Below are 20,377 nucleotides of genomic sequence, written 5' to 3' on the forward strand. Positions count from 1 at the left end.
GGGGGGATGATTGTAATAACTATTTTTTTCAGCGTTTCCAGTTTTTAGAATTGATCTTCAGAGCAGCTCTAAAACCTAGAAATTGCTCAGAAAAGCCCGTCTTTAGGAAATTTACAGCTCAGCTTTGCAGCAAAGGGAGGCTTGACTGCTTAGCCAAACTGAACCAAAGCTGCTTCACTATCCCCAGTCTAGGCTGCTCCAATACAGGTTTTCCAGATTTTTATTATAAATCTTGTTACTGAGTGTTTTATTACTATGGATTCCTCAAATTATATTGGATTTATGTGGCTCCAAACTGACAGCCTAGATCAATGCAACCACTTGAACCTAAGAGTTTGGAATAAAAACAATATAATCTGGTAAAGAACTGATTGTGACATGCTCTGTGGGCCTAGAGCAGTAGTTTAGAGCAGTTCACGGACCCCGTGGAGTCCACAGACTATGTCTAAGTGGTCTGCGAAAGACGACTACGATCAATCAAAAATGTGTGATCACCCACACAAAAAATTCAAAGGGATCTGCACCTCCATTCAAAATTGTGTAGGGGGTCTGCAAATGAAAAGAGGTTGAAAACCACTGGTCTAGAAAGTAAACATGTATTTACGGTGTGTCCTTATTTTGTCCACCAGTCTAAAATGGTGGATACGATCTGCTGCAGTCCGTTTGGTTTTTAGAAGCCCCCTGCAAAATTCTCCCAATCTCAGTTGTGTTCTTCTTCACATCGGCACTCCTGAAAATTTGCAATTGATCTTTTCCAAGCCTGGAGAGGAAATTTTGGCTGCTATGGTTACCCCTACTCGGTTAAAGCAGCTGTATCATGAGTAATACAAGGTGACATCAAAGACCTGTTAAGAAACATTCCGCTTGCATTTCTCCCCAGCATGTCCTACTTCTGCTGGAGCTAGATATCTTAACCCTTTTTCTATTATTTTGGATTATTCTTCTGTGACTGCTTTTGATGCTGGCATATGCAACCTCCTGGCACAGAAGACAAAACCATTAGCTGAATTCTACCATATCAGCTGGATCTTATATGCTATAGCATAGCTTGGGAGTTCCCTGTGATTTCTTACCCTCTATAGGTAAAGGTAGGCCTGCCTATCTTCTGCGCTTCCCTATGTTAGCATAGGTGACCTCACTAATTGCATTTGTGGATACATAAAACCAACCTTCAGAAGAGGCTGTCTGGAAATCAGGTTTTGCACCTGACTACTCCTAAGAGGTTTCTAGCTCAGTGGAAGGTTCTCTGCCCACCATTCCTGCACAATCTAGTGGTTTTCAATCTGTTTAGATGTTAGGCTCCTCCTCATGTGACTCAAGGCACCCCTAGCTCTTAGGTTCTCACTCATTTTTGGAATGCAGAAAAAAAAGAGAGAAAGTTTTCTGTTGCAAAGAAATCTGAAAGACCACAACACAGCAGAATGTCTTTAGCACTACGGGTTTCCACTTTAAATGTATGGGTTTAATCTTGTGAATAATGTTTGTACACCTAACAGTGCCAACAGTGCATGGCACCCGTGAAAGGACCTCAGGACACCCCCAAGCTGATGCACCCTGGTTGAAAATCATTGATCTAAGGTAATCTCAGATCAGGGACCTCTGCTCACAGGAGCTCCAGCACCTATTGCTAACAGAAATTCGGATCATCTTTGTTTTCTCATCAACGTTGCAAAGTGAAAAATTCCACCAAACGCTGCTACCGCTGAGAGCAAAATCTGATCAGTCCTCTCCATTACTAATGTACTCTGTGTCCTTAATGAGTTGATCCAAGTGATTCTCAAACTATGCTTGGTAAAACGACACACTTTCAGCAGTGTGCTTTAGGAATTAGAAGAGACAGTATTCAAAGGAACTGAAAAAACATCTTCAGAAATGTCTGTTTCTATATCCCATTTGCAAAAGTACCAAAGCCACATAGAAGCCTCGAAGTCAGTGAGCCTTTGACTTCCAAGACCCTTCTGAAAAACCAGACTTGTGCTCTCACGTCTCTTTGGTACTTTTGAAAATTTAACTCATAAAGCCTGCGTACTATGGGTGTTGACCAGAAGTTCCTTGTATTTGCATTTACATTTTTCATGCTATTTTTTTTAATGCCTCGGCGAGCCATTCATTGGGTTGAAACAACAAGAGAGCTGGTCTTCTCACGGTGTTTTAGTTCCTGGATGGTGGAAATACCGTGAGAAGATCAGCTTTTATTATTTCAGCTCAACAAATGGCTCCCTGAGGGGGAAAGAGCTAGTGAAATACAAATGTAAATAGTGAGATATTTGAAAAACCGGAATGCATAGTCCTAGTATATACTCCCTTTGTTTTCTCTCTGCTCTCAACCTTGTGTAATGCTTTACCTTCTGTCAGTTCTGCACTGCACTGATCAGCTCCTCCTGGATGGGGACTGGCTGAAGGATGCCATTCCTTTCCTATGGATGCATGCTTTTTTGGCAATAAGCTATAAGAGCATTCCAGTGTCTGTGCTCCTGGGGCACACCCATGTTCACAGAAATGTGCCAGTCCAGATGCTTGGATTTTTTATTCTTTTTTAATTATCCTTTCATAGTGATTGCCTGCTTTTTTGGCTGGACACCCTGTACTACAAGATCACAGCTCATCCTTAGTAAAGTGTTTCTTCAAGATGGGTGCCCTAGGGTACATTGCCTAATCCTACATTCACACTTAATCCATTAGCCAGTCAGTTTCACACGGGTGACCTGCTTCCTTTCCAGTTTCTCTTGTTGTAATTTGGCTTTTATCCTTTCTAAAATACACAGGTAAAAACACATTTGGACACTTCACCTGCTATCAGATTTGTACTGGAATATACACACACGTAATTAAACTGAATAGGTCTGTGTGCAGCAGGATTGGATGCTTCATTATTCTTGGTGGTTGCAAAACAGCCCTAGCCCAGTGAACTAACAAGGGGCCCATAATCTGCTCAGCACCTTGCAGGAAATGCTCACTGCCTCTGAGAATCTCACCACAAGTCTCAAACACAATCCACTTTAATGAATATCTTTCATTAACTTGGCAATATGGTCTGTTTACAGAGCTGGTTATATGGTACCATTTACGGGTTTCCTAATTCTAATTTAATCCAAGGCCCTAGTTATAGAAGGTTTTACCAGAAATAGGTCTCTAGGGTAGAGTAAATAAGTTTGTTTTTCTTACAAGTACTGGTTTCAGGTAGTTGAGCGCATCATTTTCAACAAATAATTTATTCAATTTGCTTTTGCTGTTTCCTCCCTTCACAAATTCCCCACAAACACTTTACAATGTTTTAATACCATTTGTTATCATTAGGCAAATAATTTTGATAACAGACTCCATTTATATTGCATATTCAATATTTGAGCTGGGTTTATAGCTTTGATTGGAAACATAGGACACCTGGTGTAGCGTTATTCCCAAATGGAGGGAACGTAGTGCTTACCTAGCAAGTACCTGTGCTTATGAATTCAAAGTTCATTTTAGGCAAATACACTCCAATATTTACTTTAAATTATCTGGTCTCGGCCCTTGCTTTGCAAGATACTTGAACCTAATTTAAACTTTGAACGCAAGTGGTGCCCCTGAGACCAATAAAGCCTATCAAGTGCACAGTTAAGGACCTCGCTGGATTGGGGCCTTTCTATTGGTAAATACATTCTCCAAGACAAACAGGGGAGAACAAAAGTGAAGCAACTTATTTTAAAGTAAGCAAAGTATTTTACAGAGTATTTGCCCAGCTAGACCTACTTTCTGTGAAGCCAAGTATTCCATGCCTCTTGCCAACTGGTACGTGCATGATACTAAGTCTTTGAATGTCATCTGTTCCTCTGGCACCCTGTTAATATCGAACGAATATTCCATTCCAGGAGGTCTCCGTGCTCGCAGGTATTCACGCAGATTCCCTTTAGAAGCATATTCTACTATCACATACAATGGACCTTTAGATAAAGAGAACATATGGGATGAGAATTCAAACCCATGCAAAAGAAAATAATTATTTAGACCAGGTGTCTGTGGCAAGGCAAAATAAAGCAGCAAGGTGTGAAGCTGTGCCACTGCTTGCCACTACCCCTGCTCTGAGCTGTCTGATGCCACCCCAGTCCTCCCTGCTCTAGGCCAAGGGTTGCTCTCTCTCTTGTGTCCTACTGCAGTTGCTGCTGACTCTTAGTCTACACCACTGATTCCAGTAGCCACCAATTCCAACCAGTGACAAATTTAGCAGCAAGAGAAGCAACAGCTGCAGTAACGGGGCACAAGAGAGGGCAGGGAAGGCTGGGGCAGTGCTGCAGAAAATCTGTTTGGGGCAGAGAAACACGACTGCTCTGCTTCCCCCAGAATTGCCACCGAGATCCCAGCTGCTCAGCCTGCACACCATCCTTGGTCGGCTTGATCTGGTCTGTGGGTCGCAGGTTGCCAACCCATGATTAAGAGTGAAATACAAGGTCTTTTATTGTGCTTTTCATTCCTGTAGTGCTGTACAAGCATTCATTATCTAATCCTCACAAGAGCCCTGTTAAATTAGTACATTCTAAAATTAAATCAGGAGTTAAATTAAAGATGAGGAATTGAGGCAATGACAGCAGTAATTAACTTGACCCAGTACAGAGCAAATCAGTCGGAGAGGCCCTGGATAAGAATTTCGAAGCACCTAAATCACAGCTCAAAGATTATTCTCTCCAGACCACTCCGACTTCTGACCTAAAATATTTTCACTGCAAAAACAACATAACCCCCCAGAAAAGGTGTAACTGCTTTTCCAAAGATGTTAATTTTCCTGTCACAGTTCTGATCAGCCTCATAGCTCATAATTAGCTTCAATTAACAGAGTGATTGGACACACGTATCATAAAGCTAAGCTAGCCATTCCAAGTTTAAAAGGGACACGTTTCTTAGGATTGACAGGTGTGCAAAACTACTAGAAAAGCCAAAATAAGTTAAAAAAGCTTTCACACAATGCAGTCCCTCTTAACATAAAAAGCTTCACAGCATCTTTATAATCAGATACAGAAGGGGGAAATATTGCTGCTAAGCTGAAGAAATATTTAAAAGTCCCATCACAGCATGTCTGTTTCCTGAAGAAAGAATTCTTGAAAAAATGATAATAAATGAGATTTTTTTTCAAGGCCTGTTTGAGTGAGCATGCTGGGCAGCTTTCTGTTATGTACTCACCATCCTGTGTGCAGGCTCCAAGAAGATTGATGATATTTTTGTGCTTCCCGATCATCTTCATCATCTCCATTTCTGACACCAGGTCAGACAGATCTTTTTCTGTAGCATCATCTACACAAGTCACAACAAGTTCAGCTCATGTTTTCTGGACTGCCACATACAGTCAGCAACTGGAAGAACTTCAGTGGAGCCCATTAGACATTTATCAGGCAGTGTGATGCCGTCTACGTCTTGCACGTTTAGAAATACACGTGGGTTTTTAGGATTTGTGTCATGTGACAAAAATCACGTGACCCATTAAGCAGCTGTTCCACTCTCCAGATACAGTCTGGCCCACCAACTCCCTTCTGTAACATTTTAAGAGGAGCCAAAGAATATGGGAAAACTGCCTTGAAATTATATAAGCTGCTCTGGACTTTCAAGCACATTAACAGCTAAGCCTTCTCTAAAAACTAACCTTATAACTAAATTAGTAATACGTATATATCCAGAAATGGAAAATTGTGATCACCTACCTAAATATATACCAACTGTGGATTTACTTGTATCAGAGACAAGAACCAAACAATTTCTAACAATACATTGATTTGCTTGTAAATACAAATTGCTAAAGATAAATAGGCTGTCAAAAGCACTGATTTATACTGAAAACTGCTGAAGGCTGAGGTCAACTATGTGAACCCTGACCCTCTACAATTATTGAGTTCAGAGGCAACAAAAGAAACATTCTTGATAAAAATTACCACCTCGATCCCGCCCCCCAAATCTCCAACCCCCTCCAATCTTTTTACCTTTCAACATCTTCACCGCCACAGTAACTGCTTCTTTCGGCCTGTCTTTATCGATTCCCACCGCTTCTGCCATGACAACTTGCCCAAAGCAACCTTCCCCAAGGGGTTTACCTAGCGTCAGCCTAGAGGTGTAAACAGGGGATTAGCACACAGCATCTGGTAAAGGGATGGAACCAGTGAAATTCCAGAGCTCCGTATAAAAAGCTTTCAACAACTTGCTGTAGCATGAAGCATTTATCACATGGAACTAATGAAACTCTTGTGCAGACTAGTTTTCATGCGCACTCTAGTATGTTTGTGTAGTGACAGTACAGCGAGAGGCTAACACAGGCAGAACAGTTAACTAAACACAGTTTTTAAACTCCATTTTTACTTGTAATAACAGAGACCACATTTGGGCAGATGTGCAGGGCTCACAATACCGAGTGCAATTTCCTAAAAAAAATGATGCAACCAAACAACAACAGAACTTTTCACATCGCTATAATACAGTTATTTTCTTTTCTAGCCAGAGCACTGGGTGATGAGGAGGGGTTTATTTGCATGCGTGTGTGTGGTTTCAGTTCAGCTTCTTAATTTGTAAATGGCACAATCTGTGTGTATCAGGATGATACCAGCACCTGCAGAACCATTTCAGGTGGTTCATGTGATATACAGCCATAATCTAGACATTAACATATTTTTCAAATAATTTAATTCTAAATCAAAATTTGCTCTCCATTTCCTGTTCAAGGCAGGGATAAGGGGTCTCTTTCCAATGACTTCTTCAGCTGAAGGCAATAGATAGGACAGACACAATGATCCAGTGGACAGTGCGAGGTAAGTATAACCCACATTTCTCCCACTTGTGGATATCAGGGCAGTCAGACAACCTTCTCCTTGTGAAAAAAAGAAGGAAAATCATGGGAGAAGGTGAGATTACAGGAATATGACAATGACAATCAAACAACTAGCGAAGAGGAGAGTGAGGATGTGACAACCGATATCTTGATCCTGCATGGGAAGAAATTGAGTGTTACCTTTACCTAGTATAGAGGCTACCGGGACACTATTTCTTTGCTGTATGCTTTTTGTGGTCCCAGATGTCATGAGACACAGAGGACAGCCCCAGATCCTGGCTTAATGGGGAGCAGGAATTGGGAACATGAAGTCTGATTCTAGCTGAGCTATCACGGTAAGAACAATCGGTACCTATTTTACCAACGTGGGCAAAATGAAGCCTGGCCAAGATTTATCTGGTAGCAAAGCCCACTAACAAGCAGTCTGAAATCTCAAATCTGACAAATAAATAAAAAGATTTCAAAACAATGAGATCTGAAAAAAAAAATGGGTCCCATGTATAATCAAACAATGCCCAGGAAGGTAGTGATCAGCCTTGACAAATAATAAATAGCCAAATTCTGGCCAAATAGCTTAAGGCCAGATTCTGATGCCTTTACTCAGGTGGAACAACATATTCCTTAACAGATGGTTCTGCTGAAGCAGTCAAGGAAACCACTCCAGGAGTTCATTGCTGTTGCTCACTTAAAGAGATTACAATCTAGACTGAGAAAGAAGTAACTTACCAAAAAAGCTCACAAGGACGGGGAGCTGCAACCACTTAATATGAACAGACATAGGGAGCAAAGCTTTGATCATAGGTTTACATCTACTCCCAACGGAGGTAAAAGAGGGTTTTAATATTCGCATCAAGAGGGGGAGATAAGACCAACGCTAAATCGTATGAAAAACCCACCTGTCTCCTTGGATATAACACAGCTAATAATAGAAAGAATTTTTGCTGGGGAATTTCAGAGACCCTTTAAAAATATTGCCTTAATACTGTCAAAAATGCAACAGCACACTGTGTGCCTGTTTTTAAAGCGCATACCAGTTTGAAAAGGTGCAAAGACCGAAGGGCAGCGTATGCTACGCTGAGGTCATTCTGCAATTTATCCAGAATTTAAATTGAATTTAAGATCTTGGCAGAGACCAAACATTTGCATTGGAAAATGGTTAATTTATGTGTTCTTGCACTGCTAGCACGAGTGTAACAATCCTTTCATTGTGTGCCTGCTCCCCGCAACCTAATAAACTGCCTCTAAATAGCCTCCTTTCATTGGAAACCCGCTCCACCTACATTTGTGCTCAATGCTGTTTTTAAATGTTTAGCACACTAACATTTTCCGCATGTAGTGTATTCCCCCAAGGGTGAGGGCTGACAAAATTATGTATACTGGCCCTCACTGTTGACTAGAATATTGCAGGTGGCAATTACAGTGTATTGCACTGGTTTTCAGCTACAAAATTAAATAATTTCCATAACGGTTGTCAAAATGTATGCGATTACAGCTCTTCCATCTAAGTTCATAATACTGAGCTTTCAGAGAAAGCTGTTCATAGTTAAATTAGGTCATTTCCTCCAATATTTTTTTAAAATTAATATTAACTCTAATATATGCTTAAATTACACAATTACACAATTACAATATGCTTGTATTAATATTATCTCTTACATGTGTACATTTTATATTCAGGATGATGTTTATAGTTTAAATTATGCTCCTACTCATCTTGCTCAACAAAATGTCCTGAGCCTCACAGCCTATAATGCTAGTATTATTAAGGTATGTTGGTTTCTGTAGCCAACAGCAGCTGGACTGGATACATCAGAACATGAGAAAGTAATGTAGGTCCCCTCATGTCTGGCCATAGACTCCCTTGAACAACCTTCCCTAAATAACCTGTCCATTTATAGCTGGGATGACTGGGAGTGATCTTGGCACAAGACAGGACCTGGAATTGACACTTGGGAAAGTATGGAGAGACCTTAACTGGACTGCTGCTACACCCCTCTCCTCCCGTCCCCTTCTTATATACACTAAACCTAATTTCAACTGAATAGATTTTGACAGATAAATCTGAATATATCACATTTAATTATGCTTTGTAACAGTTTTAAACCAAAAAGATACCTCTACATTACTATATTAAGAAAAAGGTCTTTGATAGTCATCACTGATGATTAGGAATATTTCATGGATAAATTGTGTGGGTCTGATTGCTTTAACTATTGATAATATGATAATACCCATTGATGATCCATGTTGTATATACACTATTAATTCAAAATTAAAATCTGCTTCTTAACGACTAACCAGTTTGCTACAGGAGTTTACTAAAACTTTCTACAGGTGAATTCCAAACATCCAAATGTCCCTCCAGGACATCTGAAATTTTTGAACTTATTCTACACATAAAATTTGGTGTCCATACTAACTTTGATTTCAAAGAACTGCATCTGATGTTTAGCAAGGATTCAGGTACCTGGTGTTTTCATTTGTTTGTATTAGGAAAAAAGCATACAGCAAAAATAATCCTTGTGGAAGTTGGAAAGAAAGCCTCCTCAGGGGATTTACATGACTCTCCAATATATTTCAATGGTAATAGCGGAAGCAAATGTACTTACTTATCTCTGGGAAATTCCCATTTGGGGTCTTCTGGCAGTTCATACTCAGAGACGCCTGCCAGCATTGGGGCATCTGCCGTTGAGGAGAGGCGAGTGGTTATTCTTACTAGAGGTGTGTTGGAGTTCATGGAGGAGCTAGAATCTGCAGACACCTGTTGTTGGAATACAAGATGCAAAAACAGAAGATGTAGTCTTGGCCCAGCTATTGGACAATGGCAGTAAATGATAACTAAGCCAGCTGATATAAAAGGCACTAAGAAAAAAATAGTGGTTTGAAACCACAATAAAAATGCCAGTATAATTTTTTACATATTTTTCTTCCCTTTTATATAAAGTACTATCACTAATTCAGTTACCAATAAAAGAGAATGGTTGTGCACAGATGGAACTACAGGTGTATAACCACTCACCATTAACCAAGTTCACATCAGTTCTCCTCTCCCTTTCTTTAAATGATGACATTGAAACACATATAGTCAGAGTTATGCCCCGCCACCCCAACTTAAAAAAAAAGAACCAACCCCCCCCCCCCCCAAAAAAAAAAAAAACCCTGGACATAAAGGGACACATTTTTATTTTTTTAAGAACAATTAATTACTTGGTGCTAAACTGGGCTCACTATGCACGAGAAGTTTGAGAACTCAGCAGAACTCAGAAAGTCTGTGGGGAAAGTTTCAAAGCAATACCTCTTTGGATGAACATAATTATAATATTTATAACACAGCACACCTAGGGTCACTTGTGGCACCATGCAACATATATATACAAAGTAAAAAAAATACCATTCTCCTAAAACAAACAAACAAATAACCCAAAGCAAGTAAAGGGAAAATGTCAGGCCTCACTAGAGTCAACAGACGTTTTGCTATAAATTTCCATGGGGTCAGGATATCACCAACATGTTCAGGCAGCATCCCATTAGCCTAGCATAGTAAAGATACATAAGTTTCTATGTAGCCAAGGGAACTTCCCAAATGACCAGGAGTCCTTTTACAACTGGTTCAACTGGAAGCAGCCTTCATCACAAGTTTGGAGCAGGATTCAAACTCATTCTTTGCAGCTTTCCTGAGAACATTTAATCATTGCTCTCCAAGCTAACCATTAAGCTAGGAAAACTTTTTCCTTTTTCTTTGCCTCACTGAAAAATGGATTTTTTGCATAAAACAAGTTTTTCACCAAAAATCATCAATGTTAATGAAATGTTCCATTTTGAAGAGAAATGTTTGCCTGTTTTTTTGATTATCACTATATTCATTTTGAAAATATCAAATTGCTATCGACATGGCTGGTATACTGAAAAAACTTGTTCAATCACTGAAAAAAAATCAACAAACATTTTGACAATGTTCTCATAAAAAAAAAATAAATAAATCAGGAAAAAATATTGAAGGCAATTCATGAAAAAGTTAAAATGGCTCCATTTCAAACATTTCCAAATTGAAGCAATTTCAAAGTCTTGATTCCTATCCCTCTGTTTCCCAACAAAATCAAGTTTCTATGTTCCAACTAGTTCTACTGCCTACACATACAGAATTAAAGGTTTTCATAAGTTTAAACATTTGAAATCTTTAATGATAACTACTAAACAAGAAAATGGCACTGGCTGTCATGGTTTACATTTGTATGATAAAAATGCTTTGGGCACAACATTAAGAAATAATGCCACCTTTCAAACATTATTTCCTTCGCATACACCCTGCTGTTTTTAAATCATGTTGTTGTAAGACGCTTTGAATCCACCATTTCTCTCCAAGCGATGACAGTCTTCATGGTAACCCCCTTTCTTGTTGCCAGGGCTGGACGGAGCCATTGTGCAATATTACCAGTGGTAGCAGTTGTCGTATCTTCTGGCAGGAAGTGCAGGGACACTGAGATGGCTTGGTTCCACCACCAGCCAGACAGTAGATGTAGAAGTAAGATTAACAGATCCAATATTTTTCACATGAGGACAAGAGCCTGAAGTCATTATTGAACCCAAAATTCACACATGACTGTGTAAAATGTTATTTGTGTATAGTACCAGTAGGCCAAACATCATTTCTCATTAGTTTTACATATACAGTTAAATAATTAAATGAAAATAAGCTACAAATAATGCATCTCCTCACACTATTATGATATAAATCAACAATACCCAGAAAGATTATTTAGCCTCCAAGAATGGGGTTTTAAAGTGGACTCGGATAGTGATACTCTCACGACAGATTTTGATGAGACAAGATTAAAACACCGGGGAAAAGATTTCTAGGTCTGAGTTAGGATCTCCTACAGGGGAATTCTATTTGGTTTTTAATGTCTTTTTCAGGAGAAAATCCACAAATTAATGATGTGAAGCAGATAGGTAGCCCCAGGGTGCTGTGTGAAGTGGCCAAACCTAAAACTAGAAAGATTCTGATGGACAGAAAAGTGCTGTGGACTGCTTTAAAAATATTAAGATATTGATAAATTGCTTTCCTCTGGACTGGCAGGCTCATCTTCAAAAGAAAAATAAGTGTAACTGGTCAAGTCCAGCTTCCGAATCAGTGATATACTGGGCAAGTGAATACAGCTGCTCAAAGACTCCCAACCTCTTCCCCTCAATTCACTGAGGTTACTACACATTATGGCTATGGACAGATATTCAAAACCCTGAGCCTGAATTGATTCAATCTTTGCAGGTTAGTCTAATCTGGCTAGGCTAAATCACTTTGTAACTGCACAGACATCCCCCTCTGGACTGAAAAAATGCCAGCACATGCCTGTAGTGGCTCAGGCTAGAAGCCAGGAGGTGCTAGAGTAGCCCTCCCTTCCCTTCCATATTGCTAAGCTGAGAGGGGATGTGGCCAGGCCCCAGCAGGATGCTGTGATTAGGAAGGGGTCCCCTCCCCCACAACATTTATCAGCTGTTATCAGCATTTAGCACCCCATCAGAAAACAAAGCCTCTTAGTTCAAGCTCTTCTTAAACAGCTTTTCCCAAAGGAAGGAATGGAGGGACATTACCAGATGACCTGTTGATTAGCTCCAAAAAGCCTTTAGCAGACACTGTCCAATCTGCCTTACACAGCATCAGCTAGCATACCAAAATGCTGGCTATAGTCCGTGCTGTGGGAGAGAGGAGGAAGGGAAGCAGCAGATGGTGGGGAGGGGGGCACAGGCAAGTCAGCAGACTCTGCTGTACCTGCAGTCTCTGCCAGAGCCGCAGCCAGGGAGCAGGGAGGGAGGGGCCAGCTCTGCTGTGAAGCAGAGAGCCCCGCCCAGCCCAGAGAGCATGCCGGCATGCTGGGGGAGTCTGATGTAGCTTAAACTAGCAAGGGGTCTGGGACAGACATTGCATAAACTAGTTTGACCCAAATCAGTTAAGTCTGATACTACATTCAACCAGATTTATCTCAAACCAGTTTCAGCCATTTTCAAACAGGTTTATGTGTAATGCATGTTTGTTCTGTTACAGTTTTAAACCAGTTTCTGATCACTTAAACCAGTTTGTGTGTAATGTCTGTCCCTAGCCTATTAGAGGATATGAATGCATGGAACACTGTTCACTAATGAGTAATAAATAACTTGTCCACTGGGGATATGATCAGGAGATGTCAATACCAGTTACAGGGGTCTACCAAGCAACAAATAAACATTAAACAAAAAATTCTCACAACACTGTAGTGAGCCAGATATTATCCCCATTTTACAGACAGAAACAGGCACTGTGAACTTGAATGACTTAAACTGATTTACTGCATGATTCTGGGCAAGAACCAGAACAGGAACTTGAGTTCCAGTTTTACTTACCTATTTCTTAATTTTCACTGCTTAACAAGCACACATTAAAATCGCACTGCGTAAAAGGAACAGAGGACATAACCAGAAACATACAGACTAGTCCAAGCAAAATGGTAACTCCACTGTTCCATGTTTCTCTAACTTATCACCTCAGGTTTTATGCCCGATTACCTGCATTGCCCCCATCCTCCCACACTGACGCCACTACTAGAATTCTGTCTGAATTTCCTATACATGTTCAGAATCCACCACCTGCACTGCCAAGGCCCTTATAGAAGGCCCTAATTGTTTTTCATTACAATCCCCCTAAATTTGCCTCTTGGACCCTCAAACTCAGGCTACTTCAAGCTGCTCTGAATGCTCTCTCAAAGCATGCACCTCACCTACTGCTCCAGCCACAACCAGTCCGTCGTAAAAATCTCATAACAGGATTTCCATTACCCGCACAAAGGTAGTGAGTGCCATGTCCTCAATCTACTAGTTACCCTTCCTTTTCTCATCTCCTTTCATTCCCTCCCACACCTAGGACTTTTAATTTTCCTTCTATTCTCACATCCAGGGCTTTCTGGTATCTACTTCTTATGCCTGTCCATGAAGAATTTATGCCTTAAAATGTCTTCCTTACCTAATCTGTCATCCTTCTACCCTTCCTTCTCCCTAAAGTTTATTACTCTAGTCCTCTCCCAAAATGTGTTAATATGCCCAACTCACAGAAATACAAGTGTTACCATTCCCAGATTTGGGAAACAGTCTTTTAGCTTATCTTTGTAGCCACTTTATCATCTAAAAATATTTGTATTCAATGTAGTGATTTCTAGACCTACAAGAAAAGCTTACAGTGATCTACCAATTCACTTTGTCAAGCCAGCCATTGTTTTCAAATGGCACTGCCCAGTGAAAGTGCAATCCCCTAGTTCAGTCATACCTTATGCACATCAGAGAAATGTCCTCACAGATGATACTTTTATAAGGGTGTAAATTTAGCATTAAAATCTTTATCTTTAGAAATGTGTGATCATTTGCTTCTATTTCTCTCTAACTTATAATAAACCACAAAACTGTAACAGTATACGGATGGAAGAATTAAATGGCTGTCAAAATAGCAATGCTGTCAAAATAGCCAATTTCTCTTCTAAAATAATTTCGCAAGTTTACTCCATACAGCAATTGTGCGATTGACTGTAACTTCTGTATGTAATTAAAGTGTAATGGCTCAGGTGCAAACAATGAGAGAAACCCAGAGGGACTCCTCAGTACTAGTGACAAGAAAAGGAATGGGCTGTGCTCACAGAGAATATATTCTTGATTGATTAACTGGAGCAATGAGAGAAGTTATAGGAGCTGAAGGGCTATAAAAGCCCTGCTCTAGAAAAGACTAGAGGCTGTGCTGGCCCAGGGTCTAAGAAGACCATGTTGTAAAAGGGCCATTTCTCTCTTTTGTAGTAACAAAAATAAATCAAACCTCAGATCTTTGCTCAATGGGCATGAGACTGCACTTTGGAACCATGGGAATCCTCCCAGCCTACCGAAGCTTTAATCTACTCAAATATTTTTAAGGAGTACACAGTAATCCACTTTTTATCATCTGTTAGTATTTCCTTTTTTTTTTTTTTTTTTTTTTTAAAACTCCAGCACTGCTCCACATCCCCACAGGGCAACCTTTTCCCTGAAATGGCTACTTGCCCAAGATGTGCCCCAATATTCAGAGGGAAGAACTCTGTTCTCATTTATTTCAGAAATTGGGTTGCAAATCATGCAATGATTTGAGACACGTGAAGTTAGAGCATATTAAGGACTAGACTGCGTGTTCAAGGCATAGCCCTATGTTAAGAGGTGCAGAGTACATCACTGTAGCACAGGGGTGGGCAAAGTGCGGCTCAGGGGCCAGATGCGGCCCGCCAGGCCATTCTATACGGCCCGTGGGGCCCCTAAAAAATTTAGAAAATTAATATTTATCTGCCCCTAGCTGCCTATCATGCGGCTCTCAATGGCTTGCCAAAACTAAGTAAGCAGCCCTCCACCCAAAATAATTGCCCAGCCCTGCTGTACCAGAACCCCAAGGCAGAATTTTGCCCGACTCGGAATTCCTCAAAATGGCCAGAGCAGTATATACTCTACCCACAGCTCCTCTGGATAATGTGGAAGAGACTGCACCCATGGTTACTGTTCTCACTCCATCTCTCTTCTCAAAGGTCTGTCCAGGCTCTGGGGCTGGCCTTCAACATAAGTTTAAAACAGAAAGGAAGTCTCCATGCTGCCTCTCTCTCAACTCCTAGACATCAACAAATTATTATAACTACCATTTTAACTCAGTAATGACCTTTGGGTTGAACACACTGGATTTAATCAGTTCAAAGGAAATGCATTATGTGCTGTTTGCAAAGTCATCTTGAGCAGCGTAACATTTAAAACATAAATCATCAATGGAAACTTCAGATCCAGTGTGGCTAAATCAGCTGCAGAACAGCATGTAATTTTCAGTAATTGATTATGAAGGGGTATTTTCCTTTGTTTATGATTTCTACCGTATCCTGAAGCCTAGAGCTGTCAGTTCTGGCACTCAAGCTGTGAGGTTTTAGCAGCCACACACTGATTTCCTATCATTTTTCTATCTCCTTGAAGACTTTCTATAAAAGTTAATTTGCAGTTCCATGTATACATATATAATTATTAAGTAAGTAATGATATCAGCTGTTGACAGAAACCCTGGTAGCACTTTCCATTGGAATAACTGCACCCAAGCAAATACAAACTAAATTAAGTCAAAGCAAGGGTTTCTTGTACGGCATTCAAGGCATACGCCAAAACTGAACTGCTGTACAGCTTTCAGAAAGACAGATGCTGCTCAAGGAAACAACACAACACAAACCTGAACAACATTACTAAACAAAGTAGCTTTTTCTGCCAAGGGACACATTAAGATAGAGAGAAGAAATACACTTTTATTTTTAAAGTATATATTAAAGTAAAACCACCGAGGGCCATATCTTGTCCAGAGCTGTGCGTGTCAGTGTTTGTGAAGACCTAGGTTCTTACAATTAAGAAATGCTTCATGGAAAACAATGGAATACTAAGACTGTTCCCAATCTTAGACTATTGTTCACTCCTTTTAAAAAATGAAATGTTTTCCCAAGTTAGTCAGATGCCAGAACCTTGCTCAATAATATTCCTTCATTTGATGAACTCAGCCTCGCCTTAAATCAGCCAATATTTTTAACAAATGAGTTTTAGATTCAACACTCTGCTTCTAAATCACTGGACAGTCTCATAAAATTAATTTATGTGCATTTAAAATATAGCTCTGTATAGAATGCACTCCCTTCATCCACACTGAGGGGAATTGAAAATGTGTCTTAATATATAAACTAGGAGTCTGACTTGGAATAAAAAAGTCTGGTCATAATGGCATACATCTGTAACTGGCAAGTCATAAGACACAGGATCTTAAAGTACCGGGCACTAACATACAGCACCATCTATCTTAACAATATAATTTTTTAATAAAAACATTCTGGAAAACAAACGTAACAACTGCTATTTGACTTCTTACCATTGGTTCCCCTCTTCTGTGATCTGGTTATCTTCAGCATATGCTATGACAGGTGTCACAATGCTTCAAACATTGCATCTCCTGCCCATAAACAGTTAGTCCCTCACAGAATCAAGTTAACATTAGTGGACACCATACTTCATTAACCAAGAAGGAGTAGCTGTTTGCAGTACTAGGCCCAGAGACAGTTTGGCTACAAACAGGCAGTGCATTTGTCCTGGGAAAAAACATCTTATCCTAGGACAAAGTGCAATCATTCAAACATCATCATCCACTGCCTCGGGATAAATCCTAAAAAGGTTCATGGGATAAGAACTACTAAGAGTCTGTTCCAGGTCATTGTAAGATGGATCTGAACAGTCATGCCAGGATTGCACCACCGAATCAAGTGGCACTGCATTCAGCCACTCACTAAATCAGGGGCGGGCAATTATTTTGGGCAGAGGGCTGCTTACTGAGTTTTGGCAAGGCATCGAGGGCCTCATGACAGGCAGCCCAGGGCAGATAAATATTAATTTTCTACATTTTTTAGGGGCCCCGCAGGCCGGATAGAATGGCCTGGTGGGCCGCATCCAGCCCCTGGGCTGCATTTTGCCCACCCCTGCACTAAATCCTGGTGAGAAGGACACTGTGTGCTTATGCCAATGTTGGGCTTTTTTTTTTTTTCCTGGGCAAACACAGGCGCAACTTGTCCAGGGACAAATGCAACATCTGTTCCTAGCTCTTGTGTTTGCAAAGCAGGTACCAGAACCCAAGGAGCTTAAAAGTTGTTGGTATCATCCCAAATATCCAGGGACAGGCCTGAATTTCAGTCCACATCTCAATGTGCCCAGGGACTCCAAGCAGCTGCCTGGAGTGGTGGTAACACCATTATATTTGCTTTGAGGTAGCCATGAGCCACAAGCTGCTACTTAAACCAGCAGCTGTGTTACATGTTCTTGAGTCCTGGCACCCAGACTAGCTAAGTAGCTCTACCTTTCCAGGCAATGGGAATGCTTATCACTGCTAACTCCCCTGTCCTCAGCATCGCACTTTGGTAACTACAGTAACTATAGCCAAAAGTGGTGTGAACTCCTTTTAGTCCCAGAGGTCTATGGAGCATCAGGGACAGACCACCAGCTTTTCTCCCCTGAAAGCTGGTCACTTTATTTGGGGAGAGAAGAGGAGGAGGAAGAGTCAAAGACTGTTGATGTCCTGTAGCTTCTCTGGAATGTAGAAAGAACTGAATTCTGGCAGGGAAAAGATTCCTACAGGGTAAAGTTTAGTGGAAATTTTCTGCTATTTAGTTTGAATTGCGAATCACAATCCAAACCAACTCAGCAGAAACCTCACCTAGGGAAGATGCCATTCACAGCCCTAAGAGTCCTTCTTCTCATTCCAGTTTTGTAGTCATGCTTAAGTCAGCCCTTTAGGAATCTGACCCGTTAGCTCAGAATTTTAAAAATAATATTAAGAATTCACATACGTCTGTCCTCATTTCACCGAAATCCTAATCAAAGATAGTAGGTGACCCGAGCCCACGACCCATCAAGAGTATCTGATTAACACGATCAGCCTGTCACAACCACTTCCACTGTCACCTGATCATCTTTCCTGGCCTCTGTCCTCGCCACAATTTAATCATTCTCCTCACCCCCTGCCCACACAGCAGAGCACAAAGGCAAAGAGAAATGTTCTGCGTTCCTCACCTTTTATTTAAGGGAACAGATAAATGTAGCTTTACTGCCAAATCTTTGCAAGATTAAAAAAAACCCAAAAAACTCTCAAATACAAATAAGCTGAAGCAAAAGTAAATCTGATGTCCCAACAGAAAAGATCTGTTTGACTATTCCAGAAACACATGCCCCTGAAACAAAACACCCTCTGTTGCTTCTCCCCCTTTTTTTCCCCCCTCCTGATTTGTGGCAACAATTCTGAAAGCCAGCCCCATCTCTAAACTAAACAGTTACTGCAGAGATAGGGAGTGACCGTAGGGTGAACTGAAAACTTAAGCAGCCTTGGCTGCAGGAAGGTGAGTTTGCTGGGCCTGCTAGTCTCCTCCTGCCTTTGTAATTTAATACGAACAATTAGTGGGATCATCAAAATGCGAATATAGCTTTCCTTAGCCCACTTAGGAGACATGTTTTCAAACATCAAAACAACAGGAGAGAGTTGTTAATCGGAGAATGCTCAGAAGAACTGAGAGTAATGGAATTGCCGTCCTGGGGTTAACTCACAGGGCTCCCCTTTTCGTATGCATTGTTTTTAAAAAATAAAAATATTCCTACTTCTAAAATTAAAATGCCATCTCTACATAGGCTATCTAGGAAACACAAAAACTAGCTTGAAAAGCTCGTCATAAAATAATTTTTGTCCTTCTTTTGAAACAATGGCTTTGAAGGAGTGCCACATTGCATAATTCTATAACAAATACTTCAGCTGAGGTCAGTTGCTGGCACTGGAGGTCACACAAAAGTAGAAGATACCTAACAGCCCACCAATCTAAAAAAATCATTTTCCATCACTAAAAAAAGGGGGCTTGGAATAAGGCATAAGACTTGTGACAATGAAGGCATGCAAAGGATTCTTCAGGCATTTCTCTGTCATCAACATCTCTTCAGGTCATTATGTGCTTTTCATTCAGGTCACAGTCCAATAAATGTCTTTTATCTTAGAAGCTGATATGTATCTCCTCCTATGCCTAAGTGGGCTGCATTTGAAAGGCATTCTTTGTCAAAAGCTATCGACGTAGATTTTTTAATACCTGGCTATACAAAGCTGCGACATGACATAGCTTTCTGGGAGACCGATAAACGTTCTACAGCCTTAACTGGGAGAGCTTAGGGATTCACACCAAGCTTTCTCTCCCTCCTTCTACTAATTTATACTTAAATGCAAGCATTGTCTACAAATGGAATAAGTGACTGGCAAAGAGAGTACAAGAGTTGACAAACTAAACAAAAGGATACCACATTTACACAAATAACCTTGTCTGCCAGTCTGACAAACCAAACCTTTTTTTTAAGATTTGGAAAAAGTTCTCATTTTTCCCCAGCCTTTAAGTTCCATGAAATACCACATTTCCTGTTTTCACAAGCAAGTGGCTAAAGTACAGCAGTAAAAGTTGCTTCCCAGTGTATCCCTAAACCAAAGGAACTATAATTCCAGGAAAATATACCAAACCTCAAGACGTTCCAGGGTCGAGTACGAGAATGAGGCCTGGAATGTCTTGAGGTTTGGTACGTTTTCTATGAACATGCATCTAAACTTTTAGAGGCTTAGCAAGACTGAAGAGTCATTATACATCATTACGAATTGCATGACATTCTGAAGAGAAGGCATACAGAAAACCTACAGAAATTCTGGTGAAACAGGAACTTTTTCATACCTGAAAACAGGAACTTTTAAACAACCTGAATTAAATCCAAATCCCCTTCAGCCTTGGACACAAGAATCTGAACCCAAGTTTTGAAGATGGTCTCTATTTTAATAGCAAGCTGAACCCGACTCTCAAATCAAAACATACCTGAATTCTAAGGTATTGGAAGCCTGGATAAGCTTTAGCTCATCTCTTCTGAAAACATATAGCAAGAAACTCAAACTATAAAAATGTAACTACAAAAGAAACAAGTCTTTCAAGAGAAGATATGGGCTGATTTGGCAAGTGATGGCCTAAGCCCATGCCAAAGGCCTATTAC

The 20,377-nt window shown here is 40.4% G+C and overlaps 1 protein-coding gene across 5 annotated transcripts in view; it reads right to left on the reverse strand.

Moving 5' to 3' along the window:
• Positions 1-20,377, reverse strand: part of FGFR2 (fibroblast growth factor receptor 2) — a 100,313-nt gene that overhangs the window by 11,501 nt on the left and 68,435 nt on the right. For all 5 annotated transcript variants that reach the window (XM_006025109.3, XM_025205887.1, XM_006025110.3 and 2 more), the window contains exons 9-12: positions 9,394-9,545; positions 5,946-6,067; positions 5,155-5,265; positions 3,733-3,923 (exon numbers count right to left, since the gene is read on the reverse strand). In XM_006025109.3, coding sequence (XP_006025171.1) covers positions 3,733-3,923; positions 5,155-5,265; positions 5,946-6,067; positions 9,394-9,545 — 576 coding nt within the window. The remainder of the gene's footprint in view (positions 1-3,732; positions 3,924-5,154; positions 5,266-5,945; positions 6,068-9,393; positions 9,546-20,377) is intronic.

Source organism: Alligator sinensis, unplaced genomic scaffold (genome assembly GCF_000455745.1).
Source record: "Alligator sinensis unplaced genomic scaffold, ASM45574v1 scaffold28_1, whole genome shotgun sequence".
NCBI lineage: Eukaryota > Metazoa > Chordata > Crocodylia > Alligatoridae > Alligator > Alligator sinensis.